Source organism: Strigops habroptila, chromosome 1 (assembly GCF_004027225.2).
Source record: "Strigops habroptila isolate Jane chromosome 1, bStrHab1.2.pri, whole genome shotgun sequence".
Lineage (NCBI taxonomy): Eukaryota > Metazoa > Chordata > Aves > Psittaciformes > Psittacidae > Strigops > Strigops habroptila.
Genome location: NC_044277.2, coordinates 2978668 through 3001549, shown reverse-complemented (window position 1 = coordinate 3001549; position 22882 = coordinate 2978668). Strand labels below are relative to the sequence as shown.

Below are 22882 nucleotides of genomic sequence, written 5' to 3'. Positions count from 1 at the left end.
TGACATCAGATTCTGAGTGTCATCACCTCTGTCAAAAGAAATCAGTGATTTCAGTCCCTAAAGAACGTGTCTAACAGGAACACGCTTATTTTTCAAGGGAAGGATGAGAATGAAAATCAAAGAATGATTCATGGCTGCAACATTTTCTGATTAGATAATGATGGTTTGTGATACAATAGGAACATGTCCTGTTTACACTGCACCTTGCAGCGTGATCTGACAGGCAACCGCAAAAGCAATTATACAAATACCATTCCTGAAGTATGTTCCACTAGATACCATTACAGATATCCAGTGCTGGAGACTAAAATCTCCCCAGAAAGTGTTTCAATCTCCTCATCATTAGACAGCTTTTCTTAATAACTACCCTGATTCTTTCTTGCTGCAGTCTAAGTCCATTACTTCTTGTTCTTCACGTCTGTAATAAACAAAAACGCAATGATTACTCCTTTCTTCTTTGCAGCAGACTTTCATGTACCAGGAGACTGTTATCTTCACCTCCATCTTTTATTTTTTAGCTTAACCACCTCCTTTTGTAAGCTTTCCTTTGCAGTAAAGCTTGCAAGCTCTCAGATCACTCCTGCTGCTTTCCTGTAAATTCTAAGTAACTGGCCCCTGTGTCAAAATGAGTGCCCAACACCAGACAGCAGATTAAATTGTCCTAGTCTAATGTGATGATGACCCACATTAAAGCCACATTAAAGCCACATTAAAGAATGGGTTTTAAGGAATCTAAAGCATATGGTCTCAACCCAGGCAGCACCAGTCACTGAAGAACTCAGATTCAACAATACTGTGGCAGGATAAACTGCCCTGCAATGGGATACATCCAACTAAGTGTGGCTCATAATCTAGAACACAAGCATCTCCATATGAGATGCCCTTCAGTATCTAACACATCCTCACCTGAGCGGTATTTTTTGCCTCTTTACTCTGCTCTTGTGAGACCCCACTTGCAGCACTGTGTGCAGTTCTGGTGTCCTCAACATAAGAAGGACATGGAGCTGTTGCAGCAAGTCCAGAGGAGGCCACGAGGACGATCAGGGGCTGAAGCACCTCCCACATGGAGACAAGCTGAGACCATTGGGGCTGTTGAGCCTGGAGAAGCTACATGGAGACCTCAGAGCAGCTTCCAGTGTCTGAAGGGGGCTACAAAGATGCTGGAGAGGGACTGTTCATCAGGGACTGTAGCGACAGGGTGATGGGTTTAAACTGAAACAGGGGAAGTTCAGGTTGGATATAAGGAAGAAGTTCTTGAATGGACAGGGAGAAATATTGTTTACTATCAAGCAGCAGGATCTCAATCCCTCAGATTAGATTGTGCAGATAACATAATAATAATATAACAACAACTTTAACATGAAAGAAAGGGGTATTCTGAAGTAGAAAGTTGATTAATTGAGAGTAAAAAATGACAAAAATATTTCTTATGCATCATATTATTGGACAAGATAGTGTTGAGTTGATATGGAACAAGAAAAGAGCAGAACTGGGGTAGTTTTATGCCCATGGCTGCATGTCCATCAATATTACTGAATAAGAGATGGAAAAAAAAGAGAAACCCAAGTCTTTGAACCTGAAACTAAAGTAGCTAGAAAGAACTTTATGGTACTACGCTTTTGTCTACTTGAAGGTTTCTTAAGTCTTTCTATGAAGTCATTTGTGTTCAGACTTACCCTTCTTAACTTCAGATGTCTAATTCAGGACCTCAGAATAAGAAGCCAGATGTCCTACTCTGCCTCCAAAACCATAAGGGAAACGGGCACCTCTAGACAATGGTTCAGCCCACATAACATCAAGATGACAAAATGCTTTGGAAACATGGGACTTGAAAATAAAGGAAGGAGGGTCTCCTTTGGTCTGTGGTTTTTGAGTCTTAGGGATGCATACGTTACATACTTTCTGAGTAAAAAGGAAGGAGGAAGACAGAAAGGTATATTCAGTTACATGAATACATGGCATCCATATTCCTTTAAGGTCAAAGAATGTAAGTTGAATCACATTGAAGTAAAATGTGATTATGGCATTTTTTATTGTATTGGTGGTAGCTGAAATCAGTTGTTACTACATTCTTATACTCCTAAGTATTAAATAATATACCCTTTATCTTTTAAAGACACCACTGGGAAGACAGTCAGGGAAAGCTTGGAGACTATGAGCAGAATGTAAGATTTCTCTGCTTAGGAAAAAACAACTTACCTGCATGCTCATGAATTCTCCTCAGTACTATTAAATCAGCATATTTGACTTCTATAGTGGCTAGAGCTCTATTCTACTTCCATTAATGGCAATGAGAAGTGTGCCTTTGACATCTGTGAAAGCCTGAAATTACAGATGATTTCCTTTTCTTTAAACTCCCATGAAAAAAAAAGTTTCAGGAAAAGAGTAATATCCAGTGGGACAGCCTCTAAAGAGGAAAGATAAATACGAACAGAGTTGAGTTTAGTTTTTATATATTTCAGATCTATGTAAGAAAAATGTCTTCTACAGTAAAAAGACCTGATGCAAGACTTGTTTCTCATAAATGGGCAGCACTGTTGTCTATAAAAAAAGAACGATATACTGTTGCTCACAAGGAAAACAAAAAAGCAAGCTATGAAGAATATACACAAGATGAACCCACTAAAAAGGAGCTACTGCAGTATTTATTGTGACACAAAAAAAATCACCAATTTTTGACCCACTGTATAAATTGTTTTAATAGTGAAATTGTGCTTTGTGAAGAGGACCTAATTCCTTTACACATTTTCTAGTCTTCTAAGATCATTCCAGTGAAGACTTTAATCCCAGTCTATTCCACAGCTTCCCCAGTACCTATCCAGGAAGGCATCTGGACAGCACTAGTGTAGCCTTGCATTGAAACTGTCAACCTGAACAAGGGCCAGGAACCCACCAGCCTCCTCAATGACTGCTCAATGGACACCACATTATTTGCTGGCCTCTTCTGTTCCACTGAGTCCTTCAGGAATGAGGTTCTATTGGACCAAGGAGAGCTCTAATGTTGGTACCAGGAGAACATGAGAGTGCTCAATTGGAGGTGGGCATCTAGCACTTGCTTCTTAAACTTGGAGACATCACACTTGGGGTGCTGGGTAGTTTGGCATGACCACCTCTCAAAGACTGAGTAGGAAGAGAAGAGGAAGACAAAACTAGTCTGTAGCTTCTCTAGCTCCTAACACTTCCATCTCAGCTGTCCCAGAAAACAGAGTTGTCTTCAAAGGGACTTGTGTGCAACAAGGCACTGTCTTCTCTTTCCATGCAGTGGAGGATCACAGTATCAGAACATCAATTCTCTGTATTTTAGCAACATAACAAGAAGCCCCCAGCAGCAGAGCACTCACAGAGCAGTGACTTCCTTGTCACTGCACTTGTGAACTCAGGAAAAGCATTTGGGAGCTCTGTTTCTCCTTGAGCTTTTTGCGGATACAAATGTCTCCATGTTTTACACAATGCACTAACAGGCTTGCTTTGCTTTTGGAATACCTGTTTCAAGAGAGTTTGATAATGGAATTTCACAAGAACCTAGAAATAATGTAATGAAATACATCTATTTTCCTGACGCTGACAGAAGATTACTTACATACACTATACAGCATTACAGAAAAAGATAAGCTGGTGCTGATCTTAATTACTGATGGCCTCCATAGGCAATGAATAAGAAGACCAGCATGACAACTGATATACTAAGTAGCAGAAAAAGGTGTAAAAAGATGCAAAAATCTTAATTCCAGACAACTGCACACATTTACAATACCTGAGGATCAACTTTAAAGGTTTAAACCAGCCCAAGGTTAAATTTTCTACTTACACCGAAACAATTCAAATAGAAACCAAAAGATCCATGTTGCTGGAAGTAAGCAGAACCAGGCAAAGTATACATTCCAGATTCAGCTTTTTGTATGTTCCTAAGGAAACCAAAACCTACTGGCAGAAGATTTTCATTTGGAGGAATGTCTGAAAGAAGCTTCTCGCTATTTACCAAGAATGATAAGACTTTTCAAGTGCAACCTCAATATCCTATGTTTTTAGAGTTGAATTGCTCTGAGATTACTGATGTACTTTTCATTACTTCAGTGTTTGTTGTAATGTCAGAGCTAAGCCTACAGAACTTGTTGGTTAGTGATTTGTCTGTCAAGAAATAACCCCCCCCCCCGTAATGATAAAGCAACTCTTGTTGGGGGGTGACCAAGACAGAACTGGTTTACTTGGCAGGACTGCCTGGGTTTATGGCTGCCCAACAGCATTTAAGTGATACACTGGACAGGGCTGCTTCCAAAAAACAAGGTATTTTGTCCGTGAAACAACTTTGTCTTGTAGCAAACAGGTGTGACTCTCACAAAAGCACTAGGACCTAATGAATATGTAGTACCTATGTCTCATTTGGCCATGGACATTTCTAGTTCTTCACAGGTTTCATAGCCTGAATCGATGGATTCAATGTACAGTCCTCTCTTGGCCTGAACATAGTACAAAAGGGGAAGCAGCTGTACCAAACCTCATTAAATATTAATTTCCCACAAAAGTACAAGTGCAAGGCCCAGTTGAATGTTCTCCAACTTATGCTGTTTTAACAGACTAGAAAGATTTCAATCTCTCTGTAGTTGCCAGTCTCTTTGTTGACCAGAGGGTCCATAGAGAGTATACAGCTCAAACTTTGTTCTTCTGTTAGATAACAAAAATCTGTCTCTGTGACAGGCATTCTGTGTCCAAAAGAACTGTTTTATGTTAGAGAAGATTACAAGTACATCTAAGTCAGTGATTTTTAGCTGAAGTTATGCCTCAGCTTTTATGTAGAAAAATAAAAGAGATAATAATAAGATTTTATGTTTATCTCACTAGTAAGTCATGTTTGTTGGATTATGATCAATAGCCAAGAGGTAAAATCAGTTCTCCTGATGCTTTCTAAGTATCAAGCATAATGAAAAAAATTGGTTTGCTTGATATTAATGTCTAATAAAATGATGATAATATTTAGCATTAATCTTTTTTCTTTTCAAAGCTCTGTACAAATATCAGTATATAACTACGTATTGTGTGACCAGTGGGGTTCCGTTGTCAGGAATCAGCTGCCTCATGCCAGGCACAATCAGTTCCATCCCTTTAATCCTGATAGTTAAGCAAATTTTCCACCCAAGCTTTTTCCCACTTATCAAGCCCATATCTCACCAGTTCAGCTGTATGTATTCACACCTGATTTGCTATACATCTGTACATGCACTTTGATGTCTAAGCTCTTATTATAATAATGGTAGAACCACTTGGTTCCCCTCATAAAGACTAGGAATTGAATCAGATAGCTCTAAAGTACAGATTTACTGGGAGGTCAGAATCTTATTCCAGTTGCCCATATACAAGCATTCAGCATGATTTGTGATGAATTCTAGCTGCCAGCTCAGGAGGCCATGGGTTTCCTGTAATTCCTGTCTCATACTTGTCAGCCTTGCATGGCTGTTTGGGATTTCCAAGTGCATCTCAAATGGCACTAGATGCCTGTGTTGGGCAACTGAATTGTACCTTCCATCTCCATCAAATACAATGGGAATTCTGATACTCAAATCAGATGTAGGTACCTATAGAGCAGACAAAGTCAAGTGTCTTCAATTCAAATTAACCCCCAACCAAGCTTACTCCTTCAGCTGTTCAGGGAATCACTGATACGCGTCATGTTATTGTGGATCAGGTGCAGATGTTGAAGATACATTATCCAAGGGCTACATCCATTCACATTGCGCCATCTGATCTGAAAACCCAGTGAGAGCTGTGTATAGGCACCATATTCCATGTGAGGAAATGAGAAGGAAGCCTATCCTTCTCAAAATATCACAGGTATGCACACATACATCATCCCAGTAGGGAATGTAGGAATGACTGACTATTGGCAAAGGCAGGACTGAGCTGCCCAGCCCAAACTCATAACAGTATGTGATGTGGAACAAACTGAAGAGACATCAGAGCTTACCACGTAAGAACAAGCTATGGCCTAGCAGCAGCATCTCTTTTCCTATGAATCTTCTAAGTAAGGACAATCCTTATGTGATAGAAATGTAGAGAATGTTTCTCTGAAGACCAGGAAGTCAAGTCTTTCTCATCACCTTTGTCTAAGGAAACCCTTTATCCTCACAAAGACATGCAATTACTTTTTCAAAGCAAAAAGAAATCCCATTTTGTCCCACTCTCCACTTTTAATTCTTCATTTCAAAATGTGTTCAAGAACTTTGCATGTGGCTAAAGTCAGATCTAGCGAGACTATAATTCACTGTCCTTTCTCCTCCTGAACATAAGTTGTACTTAACAATTTCTGTTCTCCACTTCTGATACTGCCAGGCCATGACCTGATAGCTGTAGTATGAATGTGTCCTATCAGGCCTGTGATTTCTTCCAGGGATATAGAAAAGACTTTTGACTAAAGTTCTTCCATGTTTTGTCAAAATGCAGATAAAAGCAACTTCATTTTCTGTAACTTCTTTCTCCTTCCATATAATTTTCCCTTCATGATCAATATAGTTATTAAAACACGATAGGGGAAAACACATTTACTTTCTCAGCTGCTTCCGAGGTCTGAGATTTGAGATTCCCCAGGCTCTCTGTAACATTTAAACACATCTGACAGAGGTCACGTGTGATTTTGGGAGAAACAACACACTTCCATAGTGGAAACTTGAAACAGGGCAGGATTCTCTACTCAGCACAGGAGGATACTAAATATTTATTTTTAGGAAAAGAAATCAAACCCTAGCTCCCTAGCAGTTAAGTGCTTTTTTGAAGGTACTTGTCTATTGCAATGAAGTCAAGATGTTCACCTCGAAGGCATTATTCATCATAGACTAAGGTATCCAAGAGAAGCAGGATGAACTGTCTCCCAGAGGTATGTGTAAAGGCTTAGCTTGTCTTGGACTAGCTGCCTGAATTTTAAGTACCAAGGCAGATAAGATTACTCTATGCTAACTACAGGTCCCTACAATGTCCCCATGAAAAAGATGGCCTGATAAACTGATGCTCATGAGAATCAAGTAAAAGATCAAGGCACAGAAATCAGAATATAAATCCTCATACTAGAATTCAACTCTTAGTTTCCGTATGGCTTTGAAAAGCAATCATAGAGTCATAGAATAGTTAGGGTTGGAAAGGAGCTTAAGATCATCCAGTTCAAACCCCATGCCATGGGCAGGGACACCTCACACTAAACCATGCCACCCAAGGCTCTGTCCAACCTGGCCTTGAACACTGCCAGGGATGAAGCATTCACCACTTCTTTGGGCAACCTGTGCCAGCGCCTCACCACCCTCACAGTAAAGAACTTCTTCCTAATATCCAACCTGAATTTCCCCTGTTTAAGTTTGAACCCATCACCCCTTGTCCTGTTGCTGCAGTCCCTGATGAAGAGTCCCTCTCCAGCACCCCTGTAGCCCCCTTCAGACACTGGAAGCTGCTCTGAGGTCTCCACGCAGCTTCTCTTCTCCAGGCTCAACAGCCCCAGCTTTCTCAGCCTGTCTCCATACGGGAGGTGCTCCAGCCCCTGATCATCCTCGTGGCCTCCTCTGGACTTGATCCAACAAATGTGGCATCTTTACTGGAACTAATTATCAAAACCTGATGGAATGCCTCAGGAATGGTGGCACTGCTTGGACAGTGTCCCCGTATCAGAAAGGCGTCACTCAGAAAGTAAGCAGAAAACCACTTCTGCCTGCATGTGAAGGCTTTCAGCAGAGGTTTCCATTATGAACACTGACCAAGCTCAACCATTTTGCTACTTGATGAGATCTGACAAGCTCACAGCCCAGTGTAATACTGCTTTAGGCTACACAGCTGGGACTCAGACCAGGATACTCAGTTTGTGCTCCTGTTTTTCACCAGATCCAGGTCAGGTATACATCTCCAATGCTAATACTCCTAACTTCCGGTATTCCTATCCCATTAAGAGGCAATTTTAATACCATTTCTCATAGCTTTGACCTTTGGGTAATGCAATTGATTATATGTGCTGCCACTGGGCATAAGAACGACTCTAAGTCTGGTTTTCCACTCAGTAACCAAGGATTTCCATTCACTCCTCTGTTAAATGAGGCCATTAAGAGAAATATAACTCACTAGTTTATGCCATTGTCAGTGAGGGAAAATTGCTTTTTAATCTCTGACCCCTCAAAGTGAAATTGTACCCTGGAAAGAGATTCTGTTAAACAAATGAAATAGAAAAAACAAAAGACAGAATATGATTTCCTTCTGACATCCCTGAATTGTCACAGATGAGACTTGTTCAGCTTTCACGTACAAAATCCTTGCCTTTGGAACACTGAATCCAGACCATTATGCATAATGTAATGGGTATTCCTAAATCCTGACTTTATACAGTCTTAGTGCTGCACACTACCAAAGCAAACAGTGAAGTCTACAGCCTACCCACTCACTTTCTCACAAGCAGCTTCATCAGCAATGCGCCACCACTAAATATGCTCCCAACCCTGCTGTCCTATCCTTCCCTTCTCCTCCATTCTTGCCTTTACCATTTTCCCCTTGAATAAGTGAGCTCACAATAGACAATTTTAACTTCTTTTTTTTCCTCCAAAAAGCCTACTGGGAATGGTTTATAACAAAGGAAAGAAAGGACAGGAAATCACCCAGATGAGTCAACTCTCTCTTCTTGAAGAGATGCTCAGTTGTGATTACAAATAGCCTGGAAGATTTTACCTTTACATGCAAGAGCACCCAACTGCATGACAATCAAAAGCTCTAAACAAACCCCTTTCCCAATAAATATTTGATCACAGAGATCTATTATTTACAGAAAACGAAGATAGGTTTAAATAAATGTTATGGCTCTGACCTCGCTGAGGTTAAGTTGCTGCATTCACGCAGCTCATTTATCACTTGGACTGCCGCTGACTTGAACACCATTTCCTATGGCAAGCAGCTGTTTTGTAAATGGGCTGCATTAAAATACAGTTAAAAAAACCCTGCTCAAACGTAAGTTGCTTCAAACTAAAATGCTCTTAAATCTGAAAACTCACCCTGCCTTTCACAGGGACCCAGTGCAACAAGGGAAAAAGGAAGCATAGGTTTTATCCCAACCACTGGCTGCTGCTGCCTATTTGTAGAGGGAAAGTAAAGAGTGAAACTAATTAGAATCATAGAATCATAGAATGGTTTGGGTTGGAAAGGACCTTAAGATCATCCAGTTCCAACCCCCTTGCACTAAACCATCTCACCCAAGGCTCTGTCCAACCTGGACTTGAACACTGCCAGGGACAGAGCATTCACAACTTCCTTGGGCAACCCATTCCAGTGCCTCATCACTCTTACAGTAAAGAACTTCTTCCTTATATCTACCCTGAACTTGCCCTGTTTCAGTTTGAACCTATCACCCTTTGTCTTACCACTACAGTCCCTAACGAAGAGTCCCTCCCCAGCATCCTTGTAGGCCCCCTTCAGACACTGGAAGGCTGCTAAGAGGTCTCCACACAGCCTTCCAGTAGCTGTCCAGTAATTGTTCAAAGCACTGCCCTGGACAGCCTTGCTCACTGGCCACAGCACACTGACAAGACAAAAGGAGCCTTAAAGTAGGGGCATGCATGCAGCAAGGAGTTCCTTCAAGGCTCTGTAGCTATCTAGATCATGTTGGGGGTATATCTGATAGGAGATAAAAGCAAACATCCTCATGTGGTAGGTTTTGAGCAATCTGGATGAGCAAATTAGTGGCATCATTATAAGGGTATGGACTGTTTGAGACAGCAGTGTTGCTGCCAGCCATGCATCAACAGGGGAGGACTGAGGAATTGGAATAGAGAGCGAAAAAGATATGGCTTAATGGGAGAGGGAAGGCGTGGAAGGGAAAACAAGTGCTATGGAGGAAAAGATGCTTTGAAGAGATCAGTTGTGAGTGGGAAACCCAGGCAGAGGTTTCTGAACCGATCTGGTGTATGTTGCTGTGGACTGAGAAACTGCAAAGTAGAAAGGGACTGCAAGTTGATTGTTTTCTGAGAGTCAGGCAATTTGGAGAGGATTTCTTTTACTAACTGAAGGTCATGGCATGGAATCGTGAGGGCTCTGGATGGTGGCAAAGTTTCCTTCTGCTGCTGAAGACGGGGATTAAGGCTCAGTCATGTAATTACACAGTCACTTCAGTAATGGCTTTTGCTTGGAGTCCTTACCGAGCTCTGAGTTCTTATTGCAGCTTTAATTCAGCTCCCATCACTTTCACAAGCAGAAAATGCCAGAAGAAAGAATAGCTTCATAATCCCCTGAATAAAGCTTCCAAGTGCTAATTCCCCAAAGAAGCAGCAAACAGCCACGCTCACGCTGGTGACAGACACAGCTGAGGAACCACAACATGAGGTTGACTGAATAAACTGCATCTTATAGTTAGATATAGTTAGATCATCACTATAGATATAGTTATCATCATTATAGATATAGTTAGATCATCATCACATCTTGGTCACGAATTTGCCTTATGAACATGTAGCATCCTCTTGTCCCAGGAGATTCAGTAGCTACAAAGCTGAGTTTGCACCAAGATATTCCAATCACGCCAGCCCACTGTGGCTTTGCAGCATGCTGGGCAGCTGCTGCAGGAGATGTCAGGGTGCAATCCCATCATACTGTGGTACTAACAGGCTGTACACACTAGTTTTGAAACTATTAGCTTTAAACTGATTTAATGGAAGCATAAGTCAAGATCCTAGGGCATACCCATAGAGAAGAGGAGAAGACAACCTTCGTTATCACAGTATGTATAAGTAGAAATTCTTTAAGAAGCTTGACCAGCAGGTTGAAGGAGGTGATCCTGCCCCTCTACTCTGCTCTCATGAGACCCCACTTGCAGCACTGTGTGGAGTTCTGGTGTCCTCAACATAAGAAGGACATGGAGCTGTTGGAGCAAGTCCACAGGAGGCCACGAGTATGAGCAGGGGCTGGAGCACCTCCCGTATGGAGACAGGCTGAGACCATTGGGGCTGTTGAGCCTGGAGAAGAGAAGCTGCGTGGAGGCCTCAGAGCAGCTTCCAGTATCTGAAGGGGGCTACAAGGATGGAGAGGGACTCTTTATCAGGGGCTGTAGTGATAGGACAAGGGGTAATGGGTTTAAACTGAAACAGGGGAAGTTCAGGTTAGATCTAAGGAAGAAGTTCTTTACTATGAGGGTGGTGAGGCACTGGCACAGGGTGCCCAAAGAAGTGGTAAATGCTTCATCCCTGGCAGTGTCCAAGTCCAGGTTGGACAGAGCCTTCGGTGACATGGTTTAGTGTGAGGTGTCCCTGCCCATGGCATGGGGTTGGAACTGGATGATCTTAAGGTCCTTTCCAACCCAAACCATTCTGTGATTCTATGATTCTATGACTCTAGCATTGCCTTTTAAATTTCAAACACTCTGAGATATTTTTTGAAACCCAAATTTTCTTTTGTTTTTAAAATACCAATGAGTTATTTGTGCAAAACTTGAAGCCAGCCCTTTATTGGTGGTCCCCAGGCAATAAGATCTCTCTGCAAATTTATGAGCCACAGATTTATGAGGCTTCTTTTTCCTTAATGCTCCAGCCTTCAAAGTGCCTCTCTGTGTACCCCTGAAAGACAGACCCAGGAATTGCTTCTTTACAGGAAAAAACCTCATTGTTCTTAGACTACACAAGTGGGTCACTGAACTGTTGCTTTCCTTCGCGATGCCAGTGAATCCAAATTAGCTTGACTTCCACAGAGGCTATAGGGAAGGAAAGCAACCAGCATTAATCAGAGCTACACAAGCAGCTCGTCCAAAACAAATCAGCTTCAGCAGCACACAGAGTCCTTCAGTCAGTGCGGCCAAGCTGAACGTAGGCCAAACTTTGTGTCAAAAAGAGTAACTGGTTTAATATGTATCCGTGGAGTCTGTGTTTGCTGCTTTTTCTTCCTCTTAATCCACCTGCAGGAAGCTATGAACAAACTGGGTGAAGTAGAACTGCTCATCTTGCTGCAGCCAGGCCCTCTGTGTGATGTTGAGCCCACCTGAGCTAATCTCAAAGGCAGGTACCGAGACCATCAGGGATCCAGATTTTCCCTTTTTCCCGATAAAGGAATAGGTGATACGCACGGGATTCAGTTTCCCTTGAAATGTTTGCAATGTAACTGTTATTGTCTGGGCTTTATCTGGCCTTAAACTGAAAGATGATAGATTTATGTTAGATATAAGGAAGAAGCTCTTTACTGTGAGGGTGCCCAGAGAAGCTGTGGCTGCCCCATCCCTGGCAGTGTTCAAGGCCAGGTTGGATGGCGGCTTGGAGCAACCTGCTCTAGGGGAAGGTGTCCCTGCCCGTGGCAGAGGATTGGAATTGGATGAGCTCTAAGGTCCCTTCCAATCCATTCTATGATTCTAAAGGGAGTCCAGAAACTTAACTCAGACACACGTCTCCACCAAACACACTTATATTCAGTCCAATACATCCCTATCTTCCAGAGACCAGTTTGACCTATGCTATAATAGGTGTTTTAAGATAGATGGGATGAATCATTTTTTTTAGAGGCATAGGCAGTGACATTTCAGGAGACAAATCTGGGCCATTAGGTATTAAATGGCAAGGGTCCTCATTTCTGCTTTAGGTCTAAGAACCATAGAAATATAGAATCATAGAATAAACTAGGTTGGAAAAGACCTTTAAGATCATCAAGTCCAACCTTTACCCCAACACTGCCAAGGCCACCACTAACCAATGTCACTGAGGGCCTCGTCTATACAGTGTGTGAACGCTCCCAGGGATGGTGACTCCACCACTGCCCTGAGCAGCCTGTTCCAATGCCTGAGGACCCTTTGGGGAAGGAATTGTTCCTAATCTCCATCTAAACCTCCCCTGGTGCAGCTTGAGGGCCACTTCCTCTTGTCCTGTCACTTGTTACTTGGGAGGAGAGAACATCCACCTCCTGGCTCCATCCTCCTTTCAGGTAGTCATAGAGAGCGATAAGGTCCTCCCTGAGCCTCCTATTCTCCAGACTAAACAGGACCCCTACTGAAGCAAGTGTACTGCAGGAGATTGCTTCTTCTGGCTTCTCTCTGCTGTTTGCCTTTCAGTAATTTTCTAAACTTGAATTTTCTAGTGAAAAGTGGAACAACAAAGTAAAACTGTCACATTTCTGTGACCAGGAGGGATTTCCTATGGAAACAGGCCTCTGTTCCTCTACTTCTGGTGTCAACATCCAACATTTATACTTCCATCTGCATTTTGACCCTGTGTGCTCCTGCAGATAATGCAGTGGCCCAGCTTAACTGAAACCTACAGTAATAATAAGTTTAAGCACAACTATTCCGTAATGATAGTAATTTAAAACGAGGGGGAAAAATCTGCTAATAATTAAAAATACAAATTATTTCTTCCAAAGCTCTGACAGTCCCCACTAAACCTTTTATGCCTCTGGGATGTAAGACTTTTTTTTTGCTCATGATTAATTACCAGTTCATCTGTCACATCCTCTGTTCCAGCACAAATATAGCAAGTCTCTCTCACCCAATATAAATCAAGCAGTGCTGAAATCAGAACATGTACAATGATTTATAATGGGAAGGAAGAATTTATGGAAATAAAGTGAATATGACATAAGATAAACTTTTTCTACATCATGGATAGGCATAATGGGTATTGCTATTTTCTATTTGGCCCATAGAGTCTTTCTAATATCTGACTGCCACCGAATCCTTAGTGAATTTACTTGGCAAAGTAGGGAAGTGTTACTGTCAAAGGGTGAAGTCTACAGCTGAGAAGAGGGACTATAGACAACAATGTGGCTGCCAATTATGGTACCCAGCATGGAGTCAGGGACTTCATGTGGCATCTAAGATCAAGATCATAATGATAGATTGAGAACATCATTGACACTTCTGAGCTGTCTGATCCTGCCACACGTAACAACAGTGCCCAACCCTTTTGCTGAAACCATCTGCCCCACGTCAGACGGAGACACACAATGGTTATGATTTGGTATCTCACCTATTTATGACCAGCAAAGAGTTACACCTACACTCTTGATGTAGCCTGCATGTACGTTTGCATTGAAAAGGGGATGACAGAAAGAAGATAGAAGCACATGGGGTAGGAGATGGCAGGGAACAGAAAGGAGAGAAACAGAATCATTTGCACAACTACCTGCTGCTCCCTTCCCTGGGCTGGCTGCAGGCAGCACTGTGCCACCCCACAGTCTTGTCCAGCCTGAAAGTTGGCCACCACTAGTAAGTACCTTACTTACCATATATTTCCCTCCTATGTTCTTTATTGTTTTACAATAGAGGGGCAAGGGGTGTTGTAGGGATATTTTTGTGGGTGGGTAAAGAGTTTAGATGGAGGACATGAGAATTCACACAAAGTAATGAAACGCTACTATTAACACTCACATCTCAAGATGAAGGAGCAGCTTACAAAACTTAAAATGCAGCAAAGGAGCTCAGCAGGAAGATATTTAAATTTGTTTAAACATTTCTATCATTTCAGGGAACTCAAATGCCTTATTCTGCACTAGTTAAAGGACGCTTTGTTATGTTAATGTACAGGTTGGCACTGGTGCTCCAAGCTGTATTGTTGAAGTGACTGCATTGCATTATATGCAAACAGTATAACCAGTCACTTAATCTTCATTCCTGACAGAAATACATTCATTAAGCTATAGGGTAGGTCTTAACTTGAATGTTTCAGTGATGTTGACATTTTTGATTTCTCGATTTATGTATACATTCATCCATATACTCATAAAAATATTACATACACACATTTTTATACATATACACATAAAAATAGGATCACACACATATTTATATACATATATACACATAAATAGGAATAAATAACAAACGTGTGTAAGCCAGTCTGCATTTACAGGACAATCACACTATACTAGAGGTCGTAGGTAACAGTCAAATACATTAATGAATTGGCACTTTAACAAAAGCAGGCAAACTACCAAGCAGGATTTAAAAGACAGCTTGTGCTTTTCATTCTGGGCAGCACAGAAGAATACAGAATGAATTTAAAGTGTGTAGAACTATGGCAGCTCCCTTGAAAGCAGTTCACCCACAAAGCCATCTGCCTGATCATTCTTCCAAATCCATCCTAGTTACTTCCAAAGCAGCCAAAGACACACCTACAACCCAGAAGGATGACCTATACTCACACCGCATTATCCATAATGATGCAAATAGCACCAACATTGCTTCCTACAAAAGCCCTTGAGGGCTGTGTGATCAGGACCCTTCTTGTCACACTATGAAGACAATGTCCTTTTGGATGTAAAATGAACACATACCACAACACATAACAGAGGAGGCATCAAATGCTATTTGACAAACCCCAGACAATAGACCAGCAATCAAAGACACAAAAACTTCACCTCATTTTCTGCCTTTATTTATGTCATTTATAGGACATTTATGCCCTTAGCAGCAGTTTACTCACTAATACTGGCTATATCTTCATCATGATCAACATATTTGAGGAATAAAGCACCTCCTAACTGGGCAGGCTGTTTCAGCAGCTCCTGCTGGCTGAAGAAAGTAGATCCTTTACACTGTGCTGCGCTCATTTTCTGCCTGACTACTTTTTGACCTTCTTAGCCAAAATTGTCATTAACTCATTTGCAGCTTTGCGAACGGCTTTACTGTGAAGTATTGAATTTATTCCAGTCTCATTTTAGACTTCATGCAGTAAAAACACAACAGGTTATTTAGAAAGCAATTGCAGGATTACGTGCAGCGTGACACACGTTATCTTGAATATATATGCCTTTAAAACCAAAACACATCTGAAGACCACACTTCGTTTCTTCCAACATCTAAGTTCTGCAAAAGTTGTTCCTACTACCCACAGAGGGTAGTTTTAACAGATAACTGTAGATAACTATAAAATCACATTACTCCTTTTCAGTGGAGTAAAACGCCTGTGGCTCTTACTTCTTTGGGCTGGAGGTTTTCCCCAGACCTTGACAATTCATTCTATCCAAGGACCAACAAGGAGGCACTATGTACTTGCATAGACCTCAGCTACATTTTGTCCTAACAAGACTCCAGATACATGAAAATCACTTTGGACTTCAACAAAATGATTTGTGATTGAGGAATAAAAAAGGAAACTAACAGCTTTTATTCCGTCAATCCAATGCAAGCAAGAACAATTTCTTCTTTGTTCGCTTCCTCCCATTCCTCTGCCCTTTCATCCCTAGAAAGTACTAACTGTAACTATCAAAGAGTTCTTTCCGGTCAAGCTATTTCCAAAAAGATTAATGTTTGGGTGGGTTTTTTTGTGTGTGTGAGTGTTTTATTCTTGCTCCAACAAAGAAAAATCCAACCCCAAACCCCTACCCTCAAATTGCCTTTAAAAAGTGCCGAACACCATTCCCATAGCCATTATTCGCCAAGCACATCATGTCTTTTGACAGCTGAGTTGTTTCTGAAAAGCACTGTTGCCTGATTATAGGGAAACATTCCAATAAGAAGCACATATTCACTGAAATGATGCACTTTTTATGACAATCTTTCCAAGAACAACAGTAGCTAATTGTTGAGTTTCCTACTGGGAAATGACTCTTTAATATGCACATCTCTTAATGACTACTTTAAAGCAAATTGTTGATACCACAGTGATTTAATCATATAGGTAAGAAAAAAGTTTAGCTCTTACTTAGAGCATGCTTTATCATCTTTCCAGGTAGCACAATTCCAATGCAGCCCATGTGCCATGTGGTTCACATCAGCCAAGTGTTCTCTTTATTTTAAATACTATTACTGAATGAATCCACAGGGTTTTTTAGACCCACTTACTTGGTGTTGACTGGCTTTTGCCAACTGTTCGTTTGCTGATTCTACATTAGAAGATGCAGTCTCAATGTTGGCTTCAATGCTATCTGCAAATTAAGATAATAGAAGATCATTACAGGGTGGAAACCTAAAACAAAGACTTGATACCAACAGCAGTTCAGCAGTTTACTCATGGGCATAGAGATGAGCCAGCTCTTGTTTGCAAGCTGTAGTACTACAGGGAAATAGGAATGACACCTGTCAGTCAGAGGCTGTATGACTGATATCTATCCATGTGTCCACAGAGGTTAGCAGCTCATCCCATTCCCACTGAAACCAATGTGAAGACTTATTGGGAATTCAAAGCAAGCAGCTCAAGACAGGTAAATTTGCTAGATTAGAGTTAAATAAAACAAGGAAAATGGCAGATTGTATCTGAAATTATCTCATTATTAGAGCTTCCATCGAAGACAAGTATTAACTCCAGAGCTGTGCTTAGAAAGCAAGACATCTATGGCATAAAACTCACAAATAAGGTCTTGTGTTCCCAGAAGGAATCTTAGACCAGCTTATCCCCTAAGAGATGTGCAGCCAATAATTGCTTGCCACAATGGAAGAGAATGTGCACTTGGTCTGCTTCTGTGTGTTGTCAAGAAGATATTGCAACATGGAGTATACGAAAACGGTCAAGAGGAACAAAACCACAGGTTGAAAATGGATGCGAAATTAAGGTTTCAGTGCTTTCTCTAATTCTTAATAAAATTAATGGAAATTCTTCAACTGATGGTATTAGGAGTAGGACTAATACATGCTATAGAAGATTTAATTTATTGTTTCATTTCTGAAGGAAAGAACATTAATTAGTCTGGCCACTTTTGCAGTGGGTAAAGAAATGAGGGTTTAGGGATAAACTCTGGAAAGTGGTTGAGTTCATGTTTTGCTATTTTAAAGTGAAACAGCATTGAAAATCTATTAAAATAATTGTGCACTTCTGATAACTCGAAAATAAAACAAAAAAGCAAAAACCTCATAAACCAGGAGAACCATGGAATGAAAACACTTCAACTTAATATTAGAAAGCTGGTAAAAGTCTTATATTACACCTGGGATAGATGGTTTTCCATTCCTTTTATTTTTATTATCCATTCCTTTCATTTTTATTATCCACTACATCAGACTATGTATGATGTAGCAGAATCATAGAATCATAAAATGGTTTGGGTTGGAAAGGACCTTAAGATCATCCAGTTCCAACCCCCTGCCACGGGCAGGGACATCTCACACCAGAGCAGGTTGCTCCAAGTCCCGTCCAACCTGACCCTGAACGCTGCCAGGGATGGGGCATTCACCACTTCTTTGGGCAGCCTGTGCCAGCGCCTCACCACACCCACAGTAAAGAACTTCTTCCTTATATCTAACCTGAACTTCCCCTGTTTCAGTTTGAACCCATCACCCCTTGTCCTGTCGCTACAGTCCCTGATGAACAGTCCCTCTCCAGCATCCTTGTAGCCTCCTTCAGATATCTACTGCATAAGAAAGAAAAAATACATGGCGAGCACTTTTATAGATTGATACAGCATAATTTTATTTGCTATATCCAATGCTTCTCAAACCATTTTTATTAAGCCTTTAACACCATGGACCTTTGTTGGGATCACTGACCTCTTCTCTAATGCTTTCCTTGCATTCAGGACTCAGCAGGAAGAGATCAAAAGGCTTCTAAGGAACTAAACCTCTGCCAATGAAGAAATATCCAATTTCCTTCTATAGAGCTTTACAAGGTAGACCTGGGGTCTACCTCAAACAGGTATGCCTGAGAAACAAAGGGTTTCTTGTGAGCGAAACATGGTAAACAGATTTCAACCTGTCACTCGATAATAATGATGTTCTAGGCAAGTTTACAAGGAAAACCCTCCTACCACATCACCACCAGTTCTATCGCTGTCAATTGATATCGACACTTCTGTTCGAAAAGCATCATAGAATGCTTGTGTTGGCAGGGACCTTAAAGCTCATCCAGTTTTATGGGTAGGGACACCTTCCACTAGAGCAGGTTGCTCCAAGCCCCTGTGTCCAACCTGGCCTTGAACACTGCCACAGCTTCTCTGAAGAACAGATGTCACACTAGAGGGTGGGACCACAAATCACCAGTTGGTCATTCTACATATTTTACAGGAGTAGCAGCAGAGGGATATTTTCTGGTAAGATTTGAGAAAGAGCTGAAAAGTGGCAGATCCGTGGGCTATGTAGGACAGGGAAGTGCCTTTTTTATGTTTGCATCTTAAAACAGTGCTGTGTAATTGGTGACTACAAGCCCCAGCGCAGTTTCCAGCACTGTGTATACGAGCCTTTCTGCATATGGAAACAACAGGCCACAAGGCAGAGAAATCAAGAGTTGATATGTCATTAACGCTGACAGGATGCATCAGTCAGAGTAACTTGTCACTCACCCAAGGTGCCAAATTCTTACTTGACAAATTCTTAGTTGCCTAGTTGTTGACAAGTATTTACTTCTATGGTTAAGCATAACTACATGATGCATAATTAACCAGACTGGTTTTGCCTAAAATCAAAACTATGTCCTGTGGGAGTCCATAAGAACTAGCCACTGAGACATCACCAGTTTGCATCAATTCAAATTCGGATCCTGACAACTCAAAACTCCAACAAGCCATAACTTTCCTACAGCCAAGCTGTGACACATATTAGGCTGGGGAGAAGAGAAGAAATAATCAAGTTAACAGTTGAACTAAAACTACGTATATATCCTGCTGGGAAACCTGTTAATTTTAGAAACACAAAAGCTGACCCTGGGTTTGGGTTAAAAAATAGAACTTTACGCAGCAAAGCACTTCCATGTTTGAAGTTACTTTGTGATGGGATTTGGAAGGAATGGGGGGATTTGGGAAACTGCATAATCATAGAATCATAAAATGGTTTGGGTTTGAAGGGACCTTAAAGCTCAGTTCCAACCCCCTGCCATGGGCAGGGGCACCTTCCACTAGACCAGGTTGCTTCAAGCCCCATCTAACCTGGCCTAAACAAAGTAATAGAACTTGCTCATGTATCTGATATTTCCCAGGATCTTAGTGCAGACACCCTTCAGCCTCTCAAAGGCTGACTGTCCTCAGAAAATCAATCATTTATGCACAGAAGAGCTACAGAGAAGAGATTTATGAAAGATATCCTACTAAACCAAGAGTAATCTGTCTGTGCTCCTCTCGGGGCAGGGAGAAATCACAGAAGGAGCTTAATTTAACTTCTTTAAATAGCCCTCCAGAGGAACCGAGTGCTTTTCACTGCCTGCAGGGGGGCCTAAGGAGATTTGCCTTCCTTAGATAAAATTAAACACTGTGAACGCCCCCTTAGCACTGCAAGGAATGGGCTAATCATATGTTCTGCAGTGTGTTTTGCAAACATCATCCACATATTTACCACCACAGGATTTCACAAGTAGGATGGACGTGTGTGCTACATGCTATATAGGAGTCAATATGATGGTACAGGAGGAGGCTGGACCCTGGTGGCACTGTTTCTGCTCACTTGTTCTCCTAACAGGGGAATACCAGCCTTGGAATAAGCAAAACTCCCATTTAAATGTTCTTTTTGAAGCAATTTGTAATCCTGAGATACAGGAGGAAAAACTATAATAAAAACACCCCAAAACAACTCTAAACCTCTATAAAAATGAGACATAAATATATAACACAATTTAACTAGATATTCCTGCTGATTAACACAGGAAAGCAAGCGAAGGAAAGAGAATTTGGGTCAAATCACGAGGAAATAAGTGATAACTCGATGATGTTAATAAGTCAATGATGAATGTGTCGCTCACAGCTACTTCAGTGCATCATTGCTGAATGCCAGTGATGGTTCACAGTGTCACCTTGCTCACTTTCAGGCTCCTTGCCAAAGCACCTTGCTGGGGGATGGAGAGGCAAGGCAAGTACTTATTTCCATAGGGGCTTTAGGATGCTCAGTAGACTGAAGAAACCTGCTGGAGTGGTCTAGCTTTTCCTTTGTCTTTGGTATGAAGGGACAGTGATTGTGTTCCCAAACAGCTGAGATAACCCAGCCCTGGGGCTAGGATTTTCCAAAGAGCCTGAATCCCACAATAATTTTGTGTCCTCAGCCTCTGATGCCAAATTTCTGGTGCAGTTTGAAAGCAAACAGAAACATTAAGGTAATGTGATTGCCATTTTATCAAACTGAGTGACAGGGCAGCACCAAAGCAGATGGTGGTTACAAACAAACGCACCCAGGAATTCAGATAATACTAATTTCCCAGCTAAAACACATCCTTTCAGTTGGGGCTGTTCAGCCTGGAGAAGAGAAGGCTGCGTGGAGACCTCAGAGCAGCTTCCAGTATCTGAAGGGGGCTACAAGGATGCTGGAGAGGGACTCTTCATCAGGGGCTGTAGCGATAGGACAAGGGGTGATGGGTTCAAACTGAAAGAGGGGAAGTTCAGGTTAGATATAAGGAAGAAGTTCTTTACTGTGAGGGTGGTGAGGCGCTGGCACAGGCTGCCCAAAGAAGTGGTGAATGCTTCATCCCTGGCAGCATTCAAGGCCAAGTTGGACAGAGCCTTGGGTGACATGGTCTGGTGTGAGGTGTTCCTGCCCATGGCAGAGGGTTGGAACTAGATGATCTCAAAGTCCTATTTCCAACCCAAACCGTTCTATGATTCTATGATTTTATGACACATTTGTCACACAGAGACAGAAATCATGATGAACCCAAGAGGTGTCTTTAACCCTATCTATTTACCTGCCTTCTGGGATCAAGCCCTGCTAATGAACAACAGGAGTCTTATATGTGAAATTACCGGAATGACAGTGGCTGGAGTGGGGTTTTTGTCCTAACATATCAAAGAATCAGCCTTGGGTGACATGGTCTAGTGTGAGGTGCCCCTGCATGGTAGGGGGGTTGGAACTAGATGACCTTCAGGTCCTTTCCAACCCAAACCATTCTCTGATTCTATGACCCAAGTCTTTACAGCCACAGCAATGGACTAGTTTCATGAGGGAGTAATTCTCAGTAAAACTGCTTCAAAGACAGGAAAGTGAGCTTGTGAATGAGAATTTTAAAGTGCTTCCACTTGGCAGGAACCAAAATGGGCTCCCTCAGGTTTCATCAGATGCTTTTATTTTTAGCACTTTAATAAGCGTAACCCTCTTTTATCACTACAACTGGCTAAAAATAATCTATATACTGAGAAGCACAATCATAATAATAAAAAAAGGCATTTTGGTAATGTATAAAGGTTTCTTTACTAATTAAAAGCCAAATTTGGAGTGAAATTGCATTTAGCATGAAAATGAATTTTGCCCATTCTAATTGCCGTGTACTTGGAGAGTTTTAAGCGAGTGCCATTCCATGAGCAAAAGACCCTCAGGCACAACTGTGGATATTAAAGAGAAGGAAAACTATGGCAGTTCTTCTGGAATGAGGTTTAAATGGCTCAGGGTTAGTCACTTGGAAAGATCAATGTAAGCATCAAGTGAAAAATTCTGCACATGAGACACACGGTTTAGTGTGAGGTGCCCCTGCCCATGGCAGAGGGTTGGATCTAGATGATCTTAAGGACCTTTCCAACCCTAACTATTCTATGATTTATAAATCTCGCCCATATGCTAAACTAAGGCTATATGGGTCATACTGGGTTAGTCTGGTGCAATGAAATACGATTGTCAGCTCCAGGAGTCATCAGGAGCCATGGTTATTGCTACCAACAAAAGGCAGAGAGAACCTAGCTTTCTATTTGACCTCAGCAGAGCTCTAATTCTTCCACATGGTAACATACCATGTCTCTCAGAAGTAACGACTGAGGCACTGAACAACCTTCATAGAATCATAGAATGGTTTGGGTTGGAAACGACCTTAAGATAATCCAGGTCCAACCCCCTGCCATAGGCAGGGACACCTCACACTAGACCATATCACCCAAGGCTCTGTCCAACCCAGCCTTGAACACTGCCAGGGATGGGGCATTTACCACTTCTTTGGGCACCCTGTTCCAGTGACTCACCACCCTCACAGTAAAGAACTTCTTCCTTATACCTAACCTGAACTTCCCCTGTTTCAGTTTGAACCCATCACCCTTTGTCCTGTCATTACAGCCTCAGACAAAGAGTCCCTCTCCA

General features: G+C 41.7%; 1 protein-coding gene across 6 annotated transcripts in view; it reads right to left on the bottom strand.

Moving 5' to 3' along the window:
- TSNARE1 (t-SNARE domain containing 1) overlaps nt 1-22882 on the bottom strand; it is a 490869-nt gene that overhangs the window by 159584 nt on the left and 308403 nt on the right. For 5 of the 6 annotated variants that reach the window (XM_030512211.2, XM_030512231.2, XM_030512202.1 and 2 more), the window contains exon 11: nt 16760-16842. In XM_030512211.2, the coding sequence (XP_030368071.1) occupies nt 16760-16842 (83 nt within the window). Of the gene's footprint in view, nt 1-16168; nt 16843-22882 lie in introns of those variants that run through there. The other variant, XM_030512249.1, reaches the window with a different exon arrangement.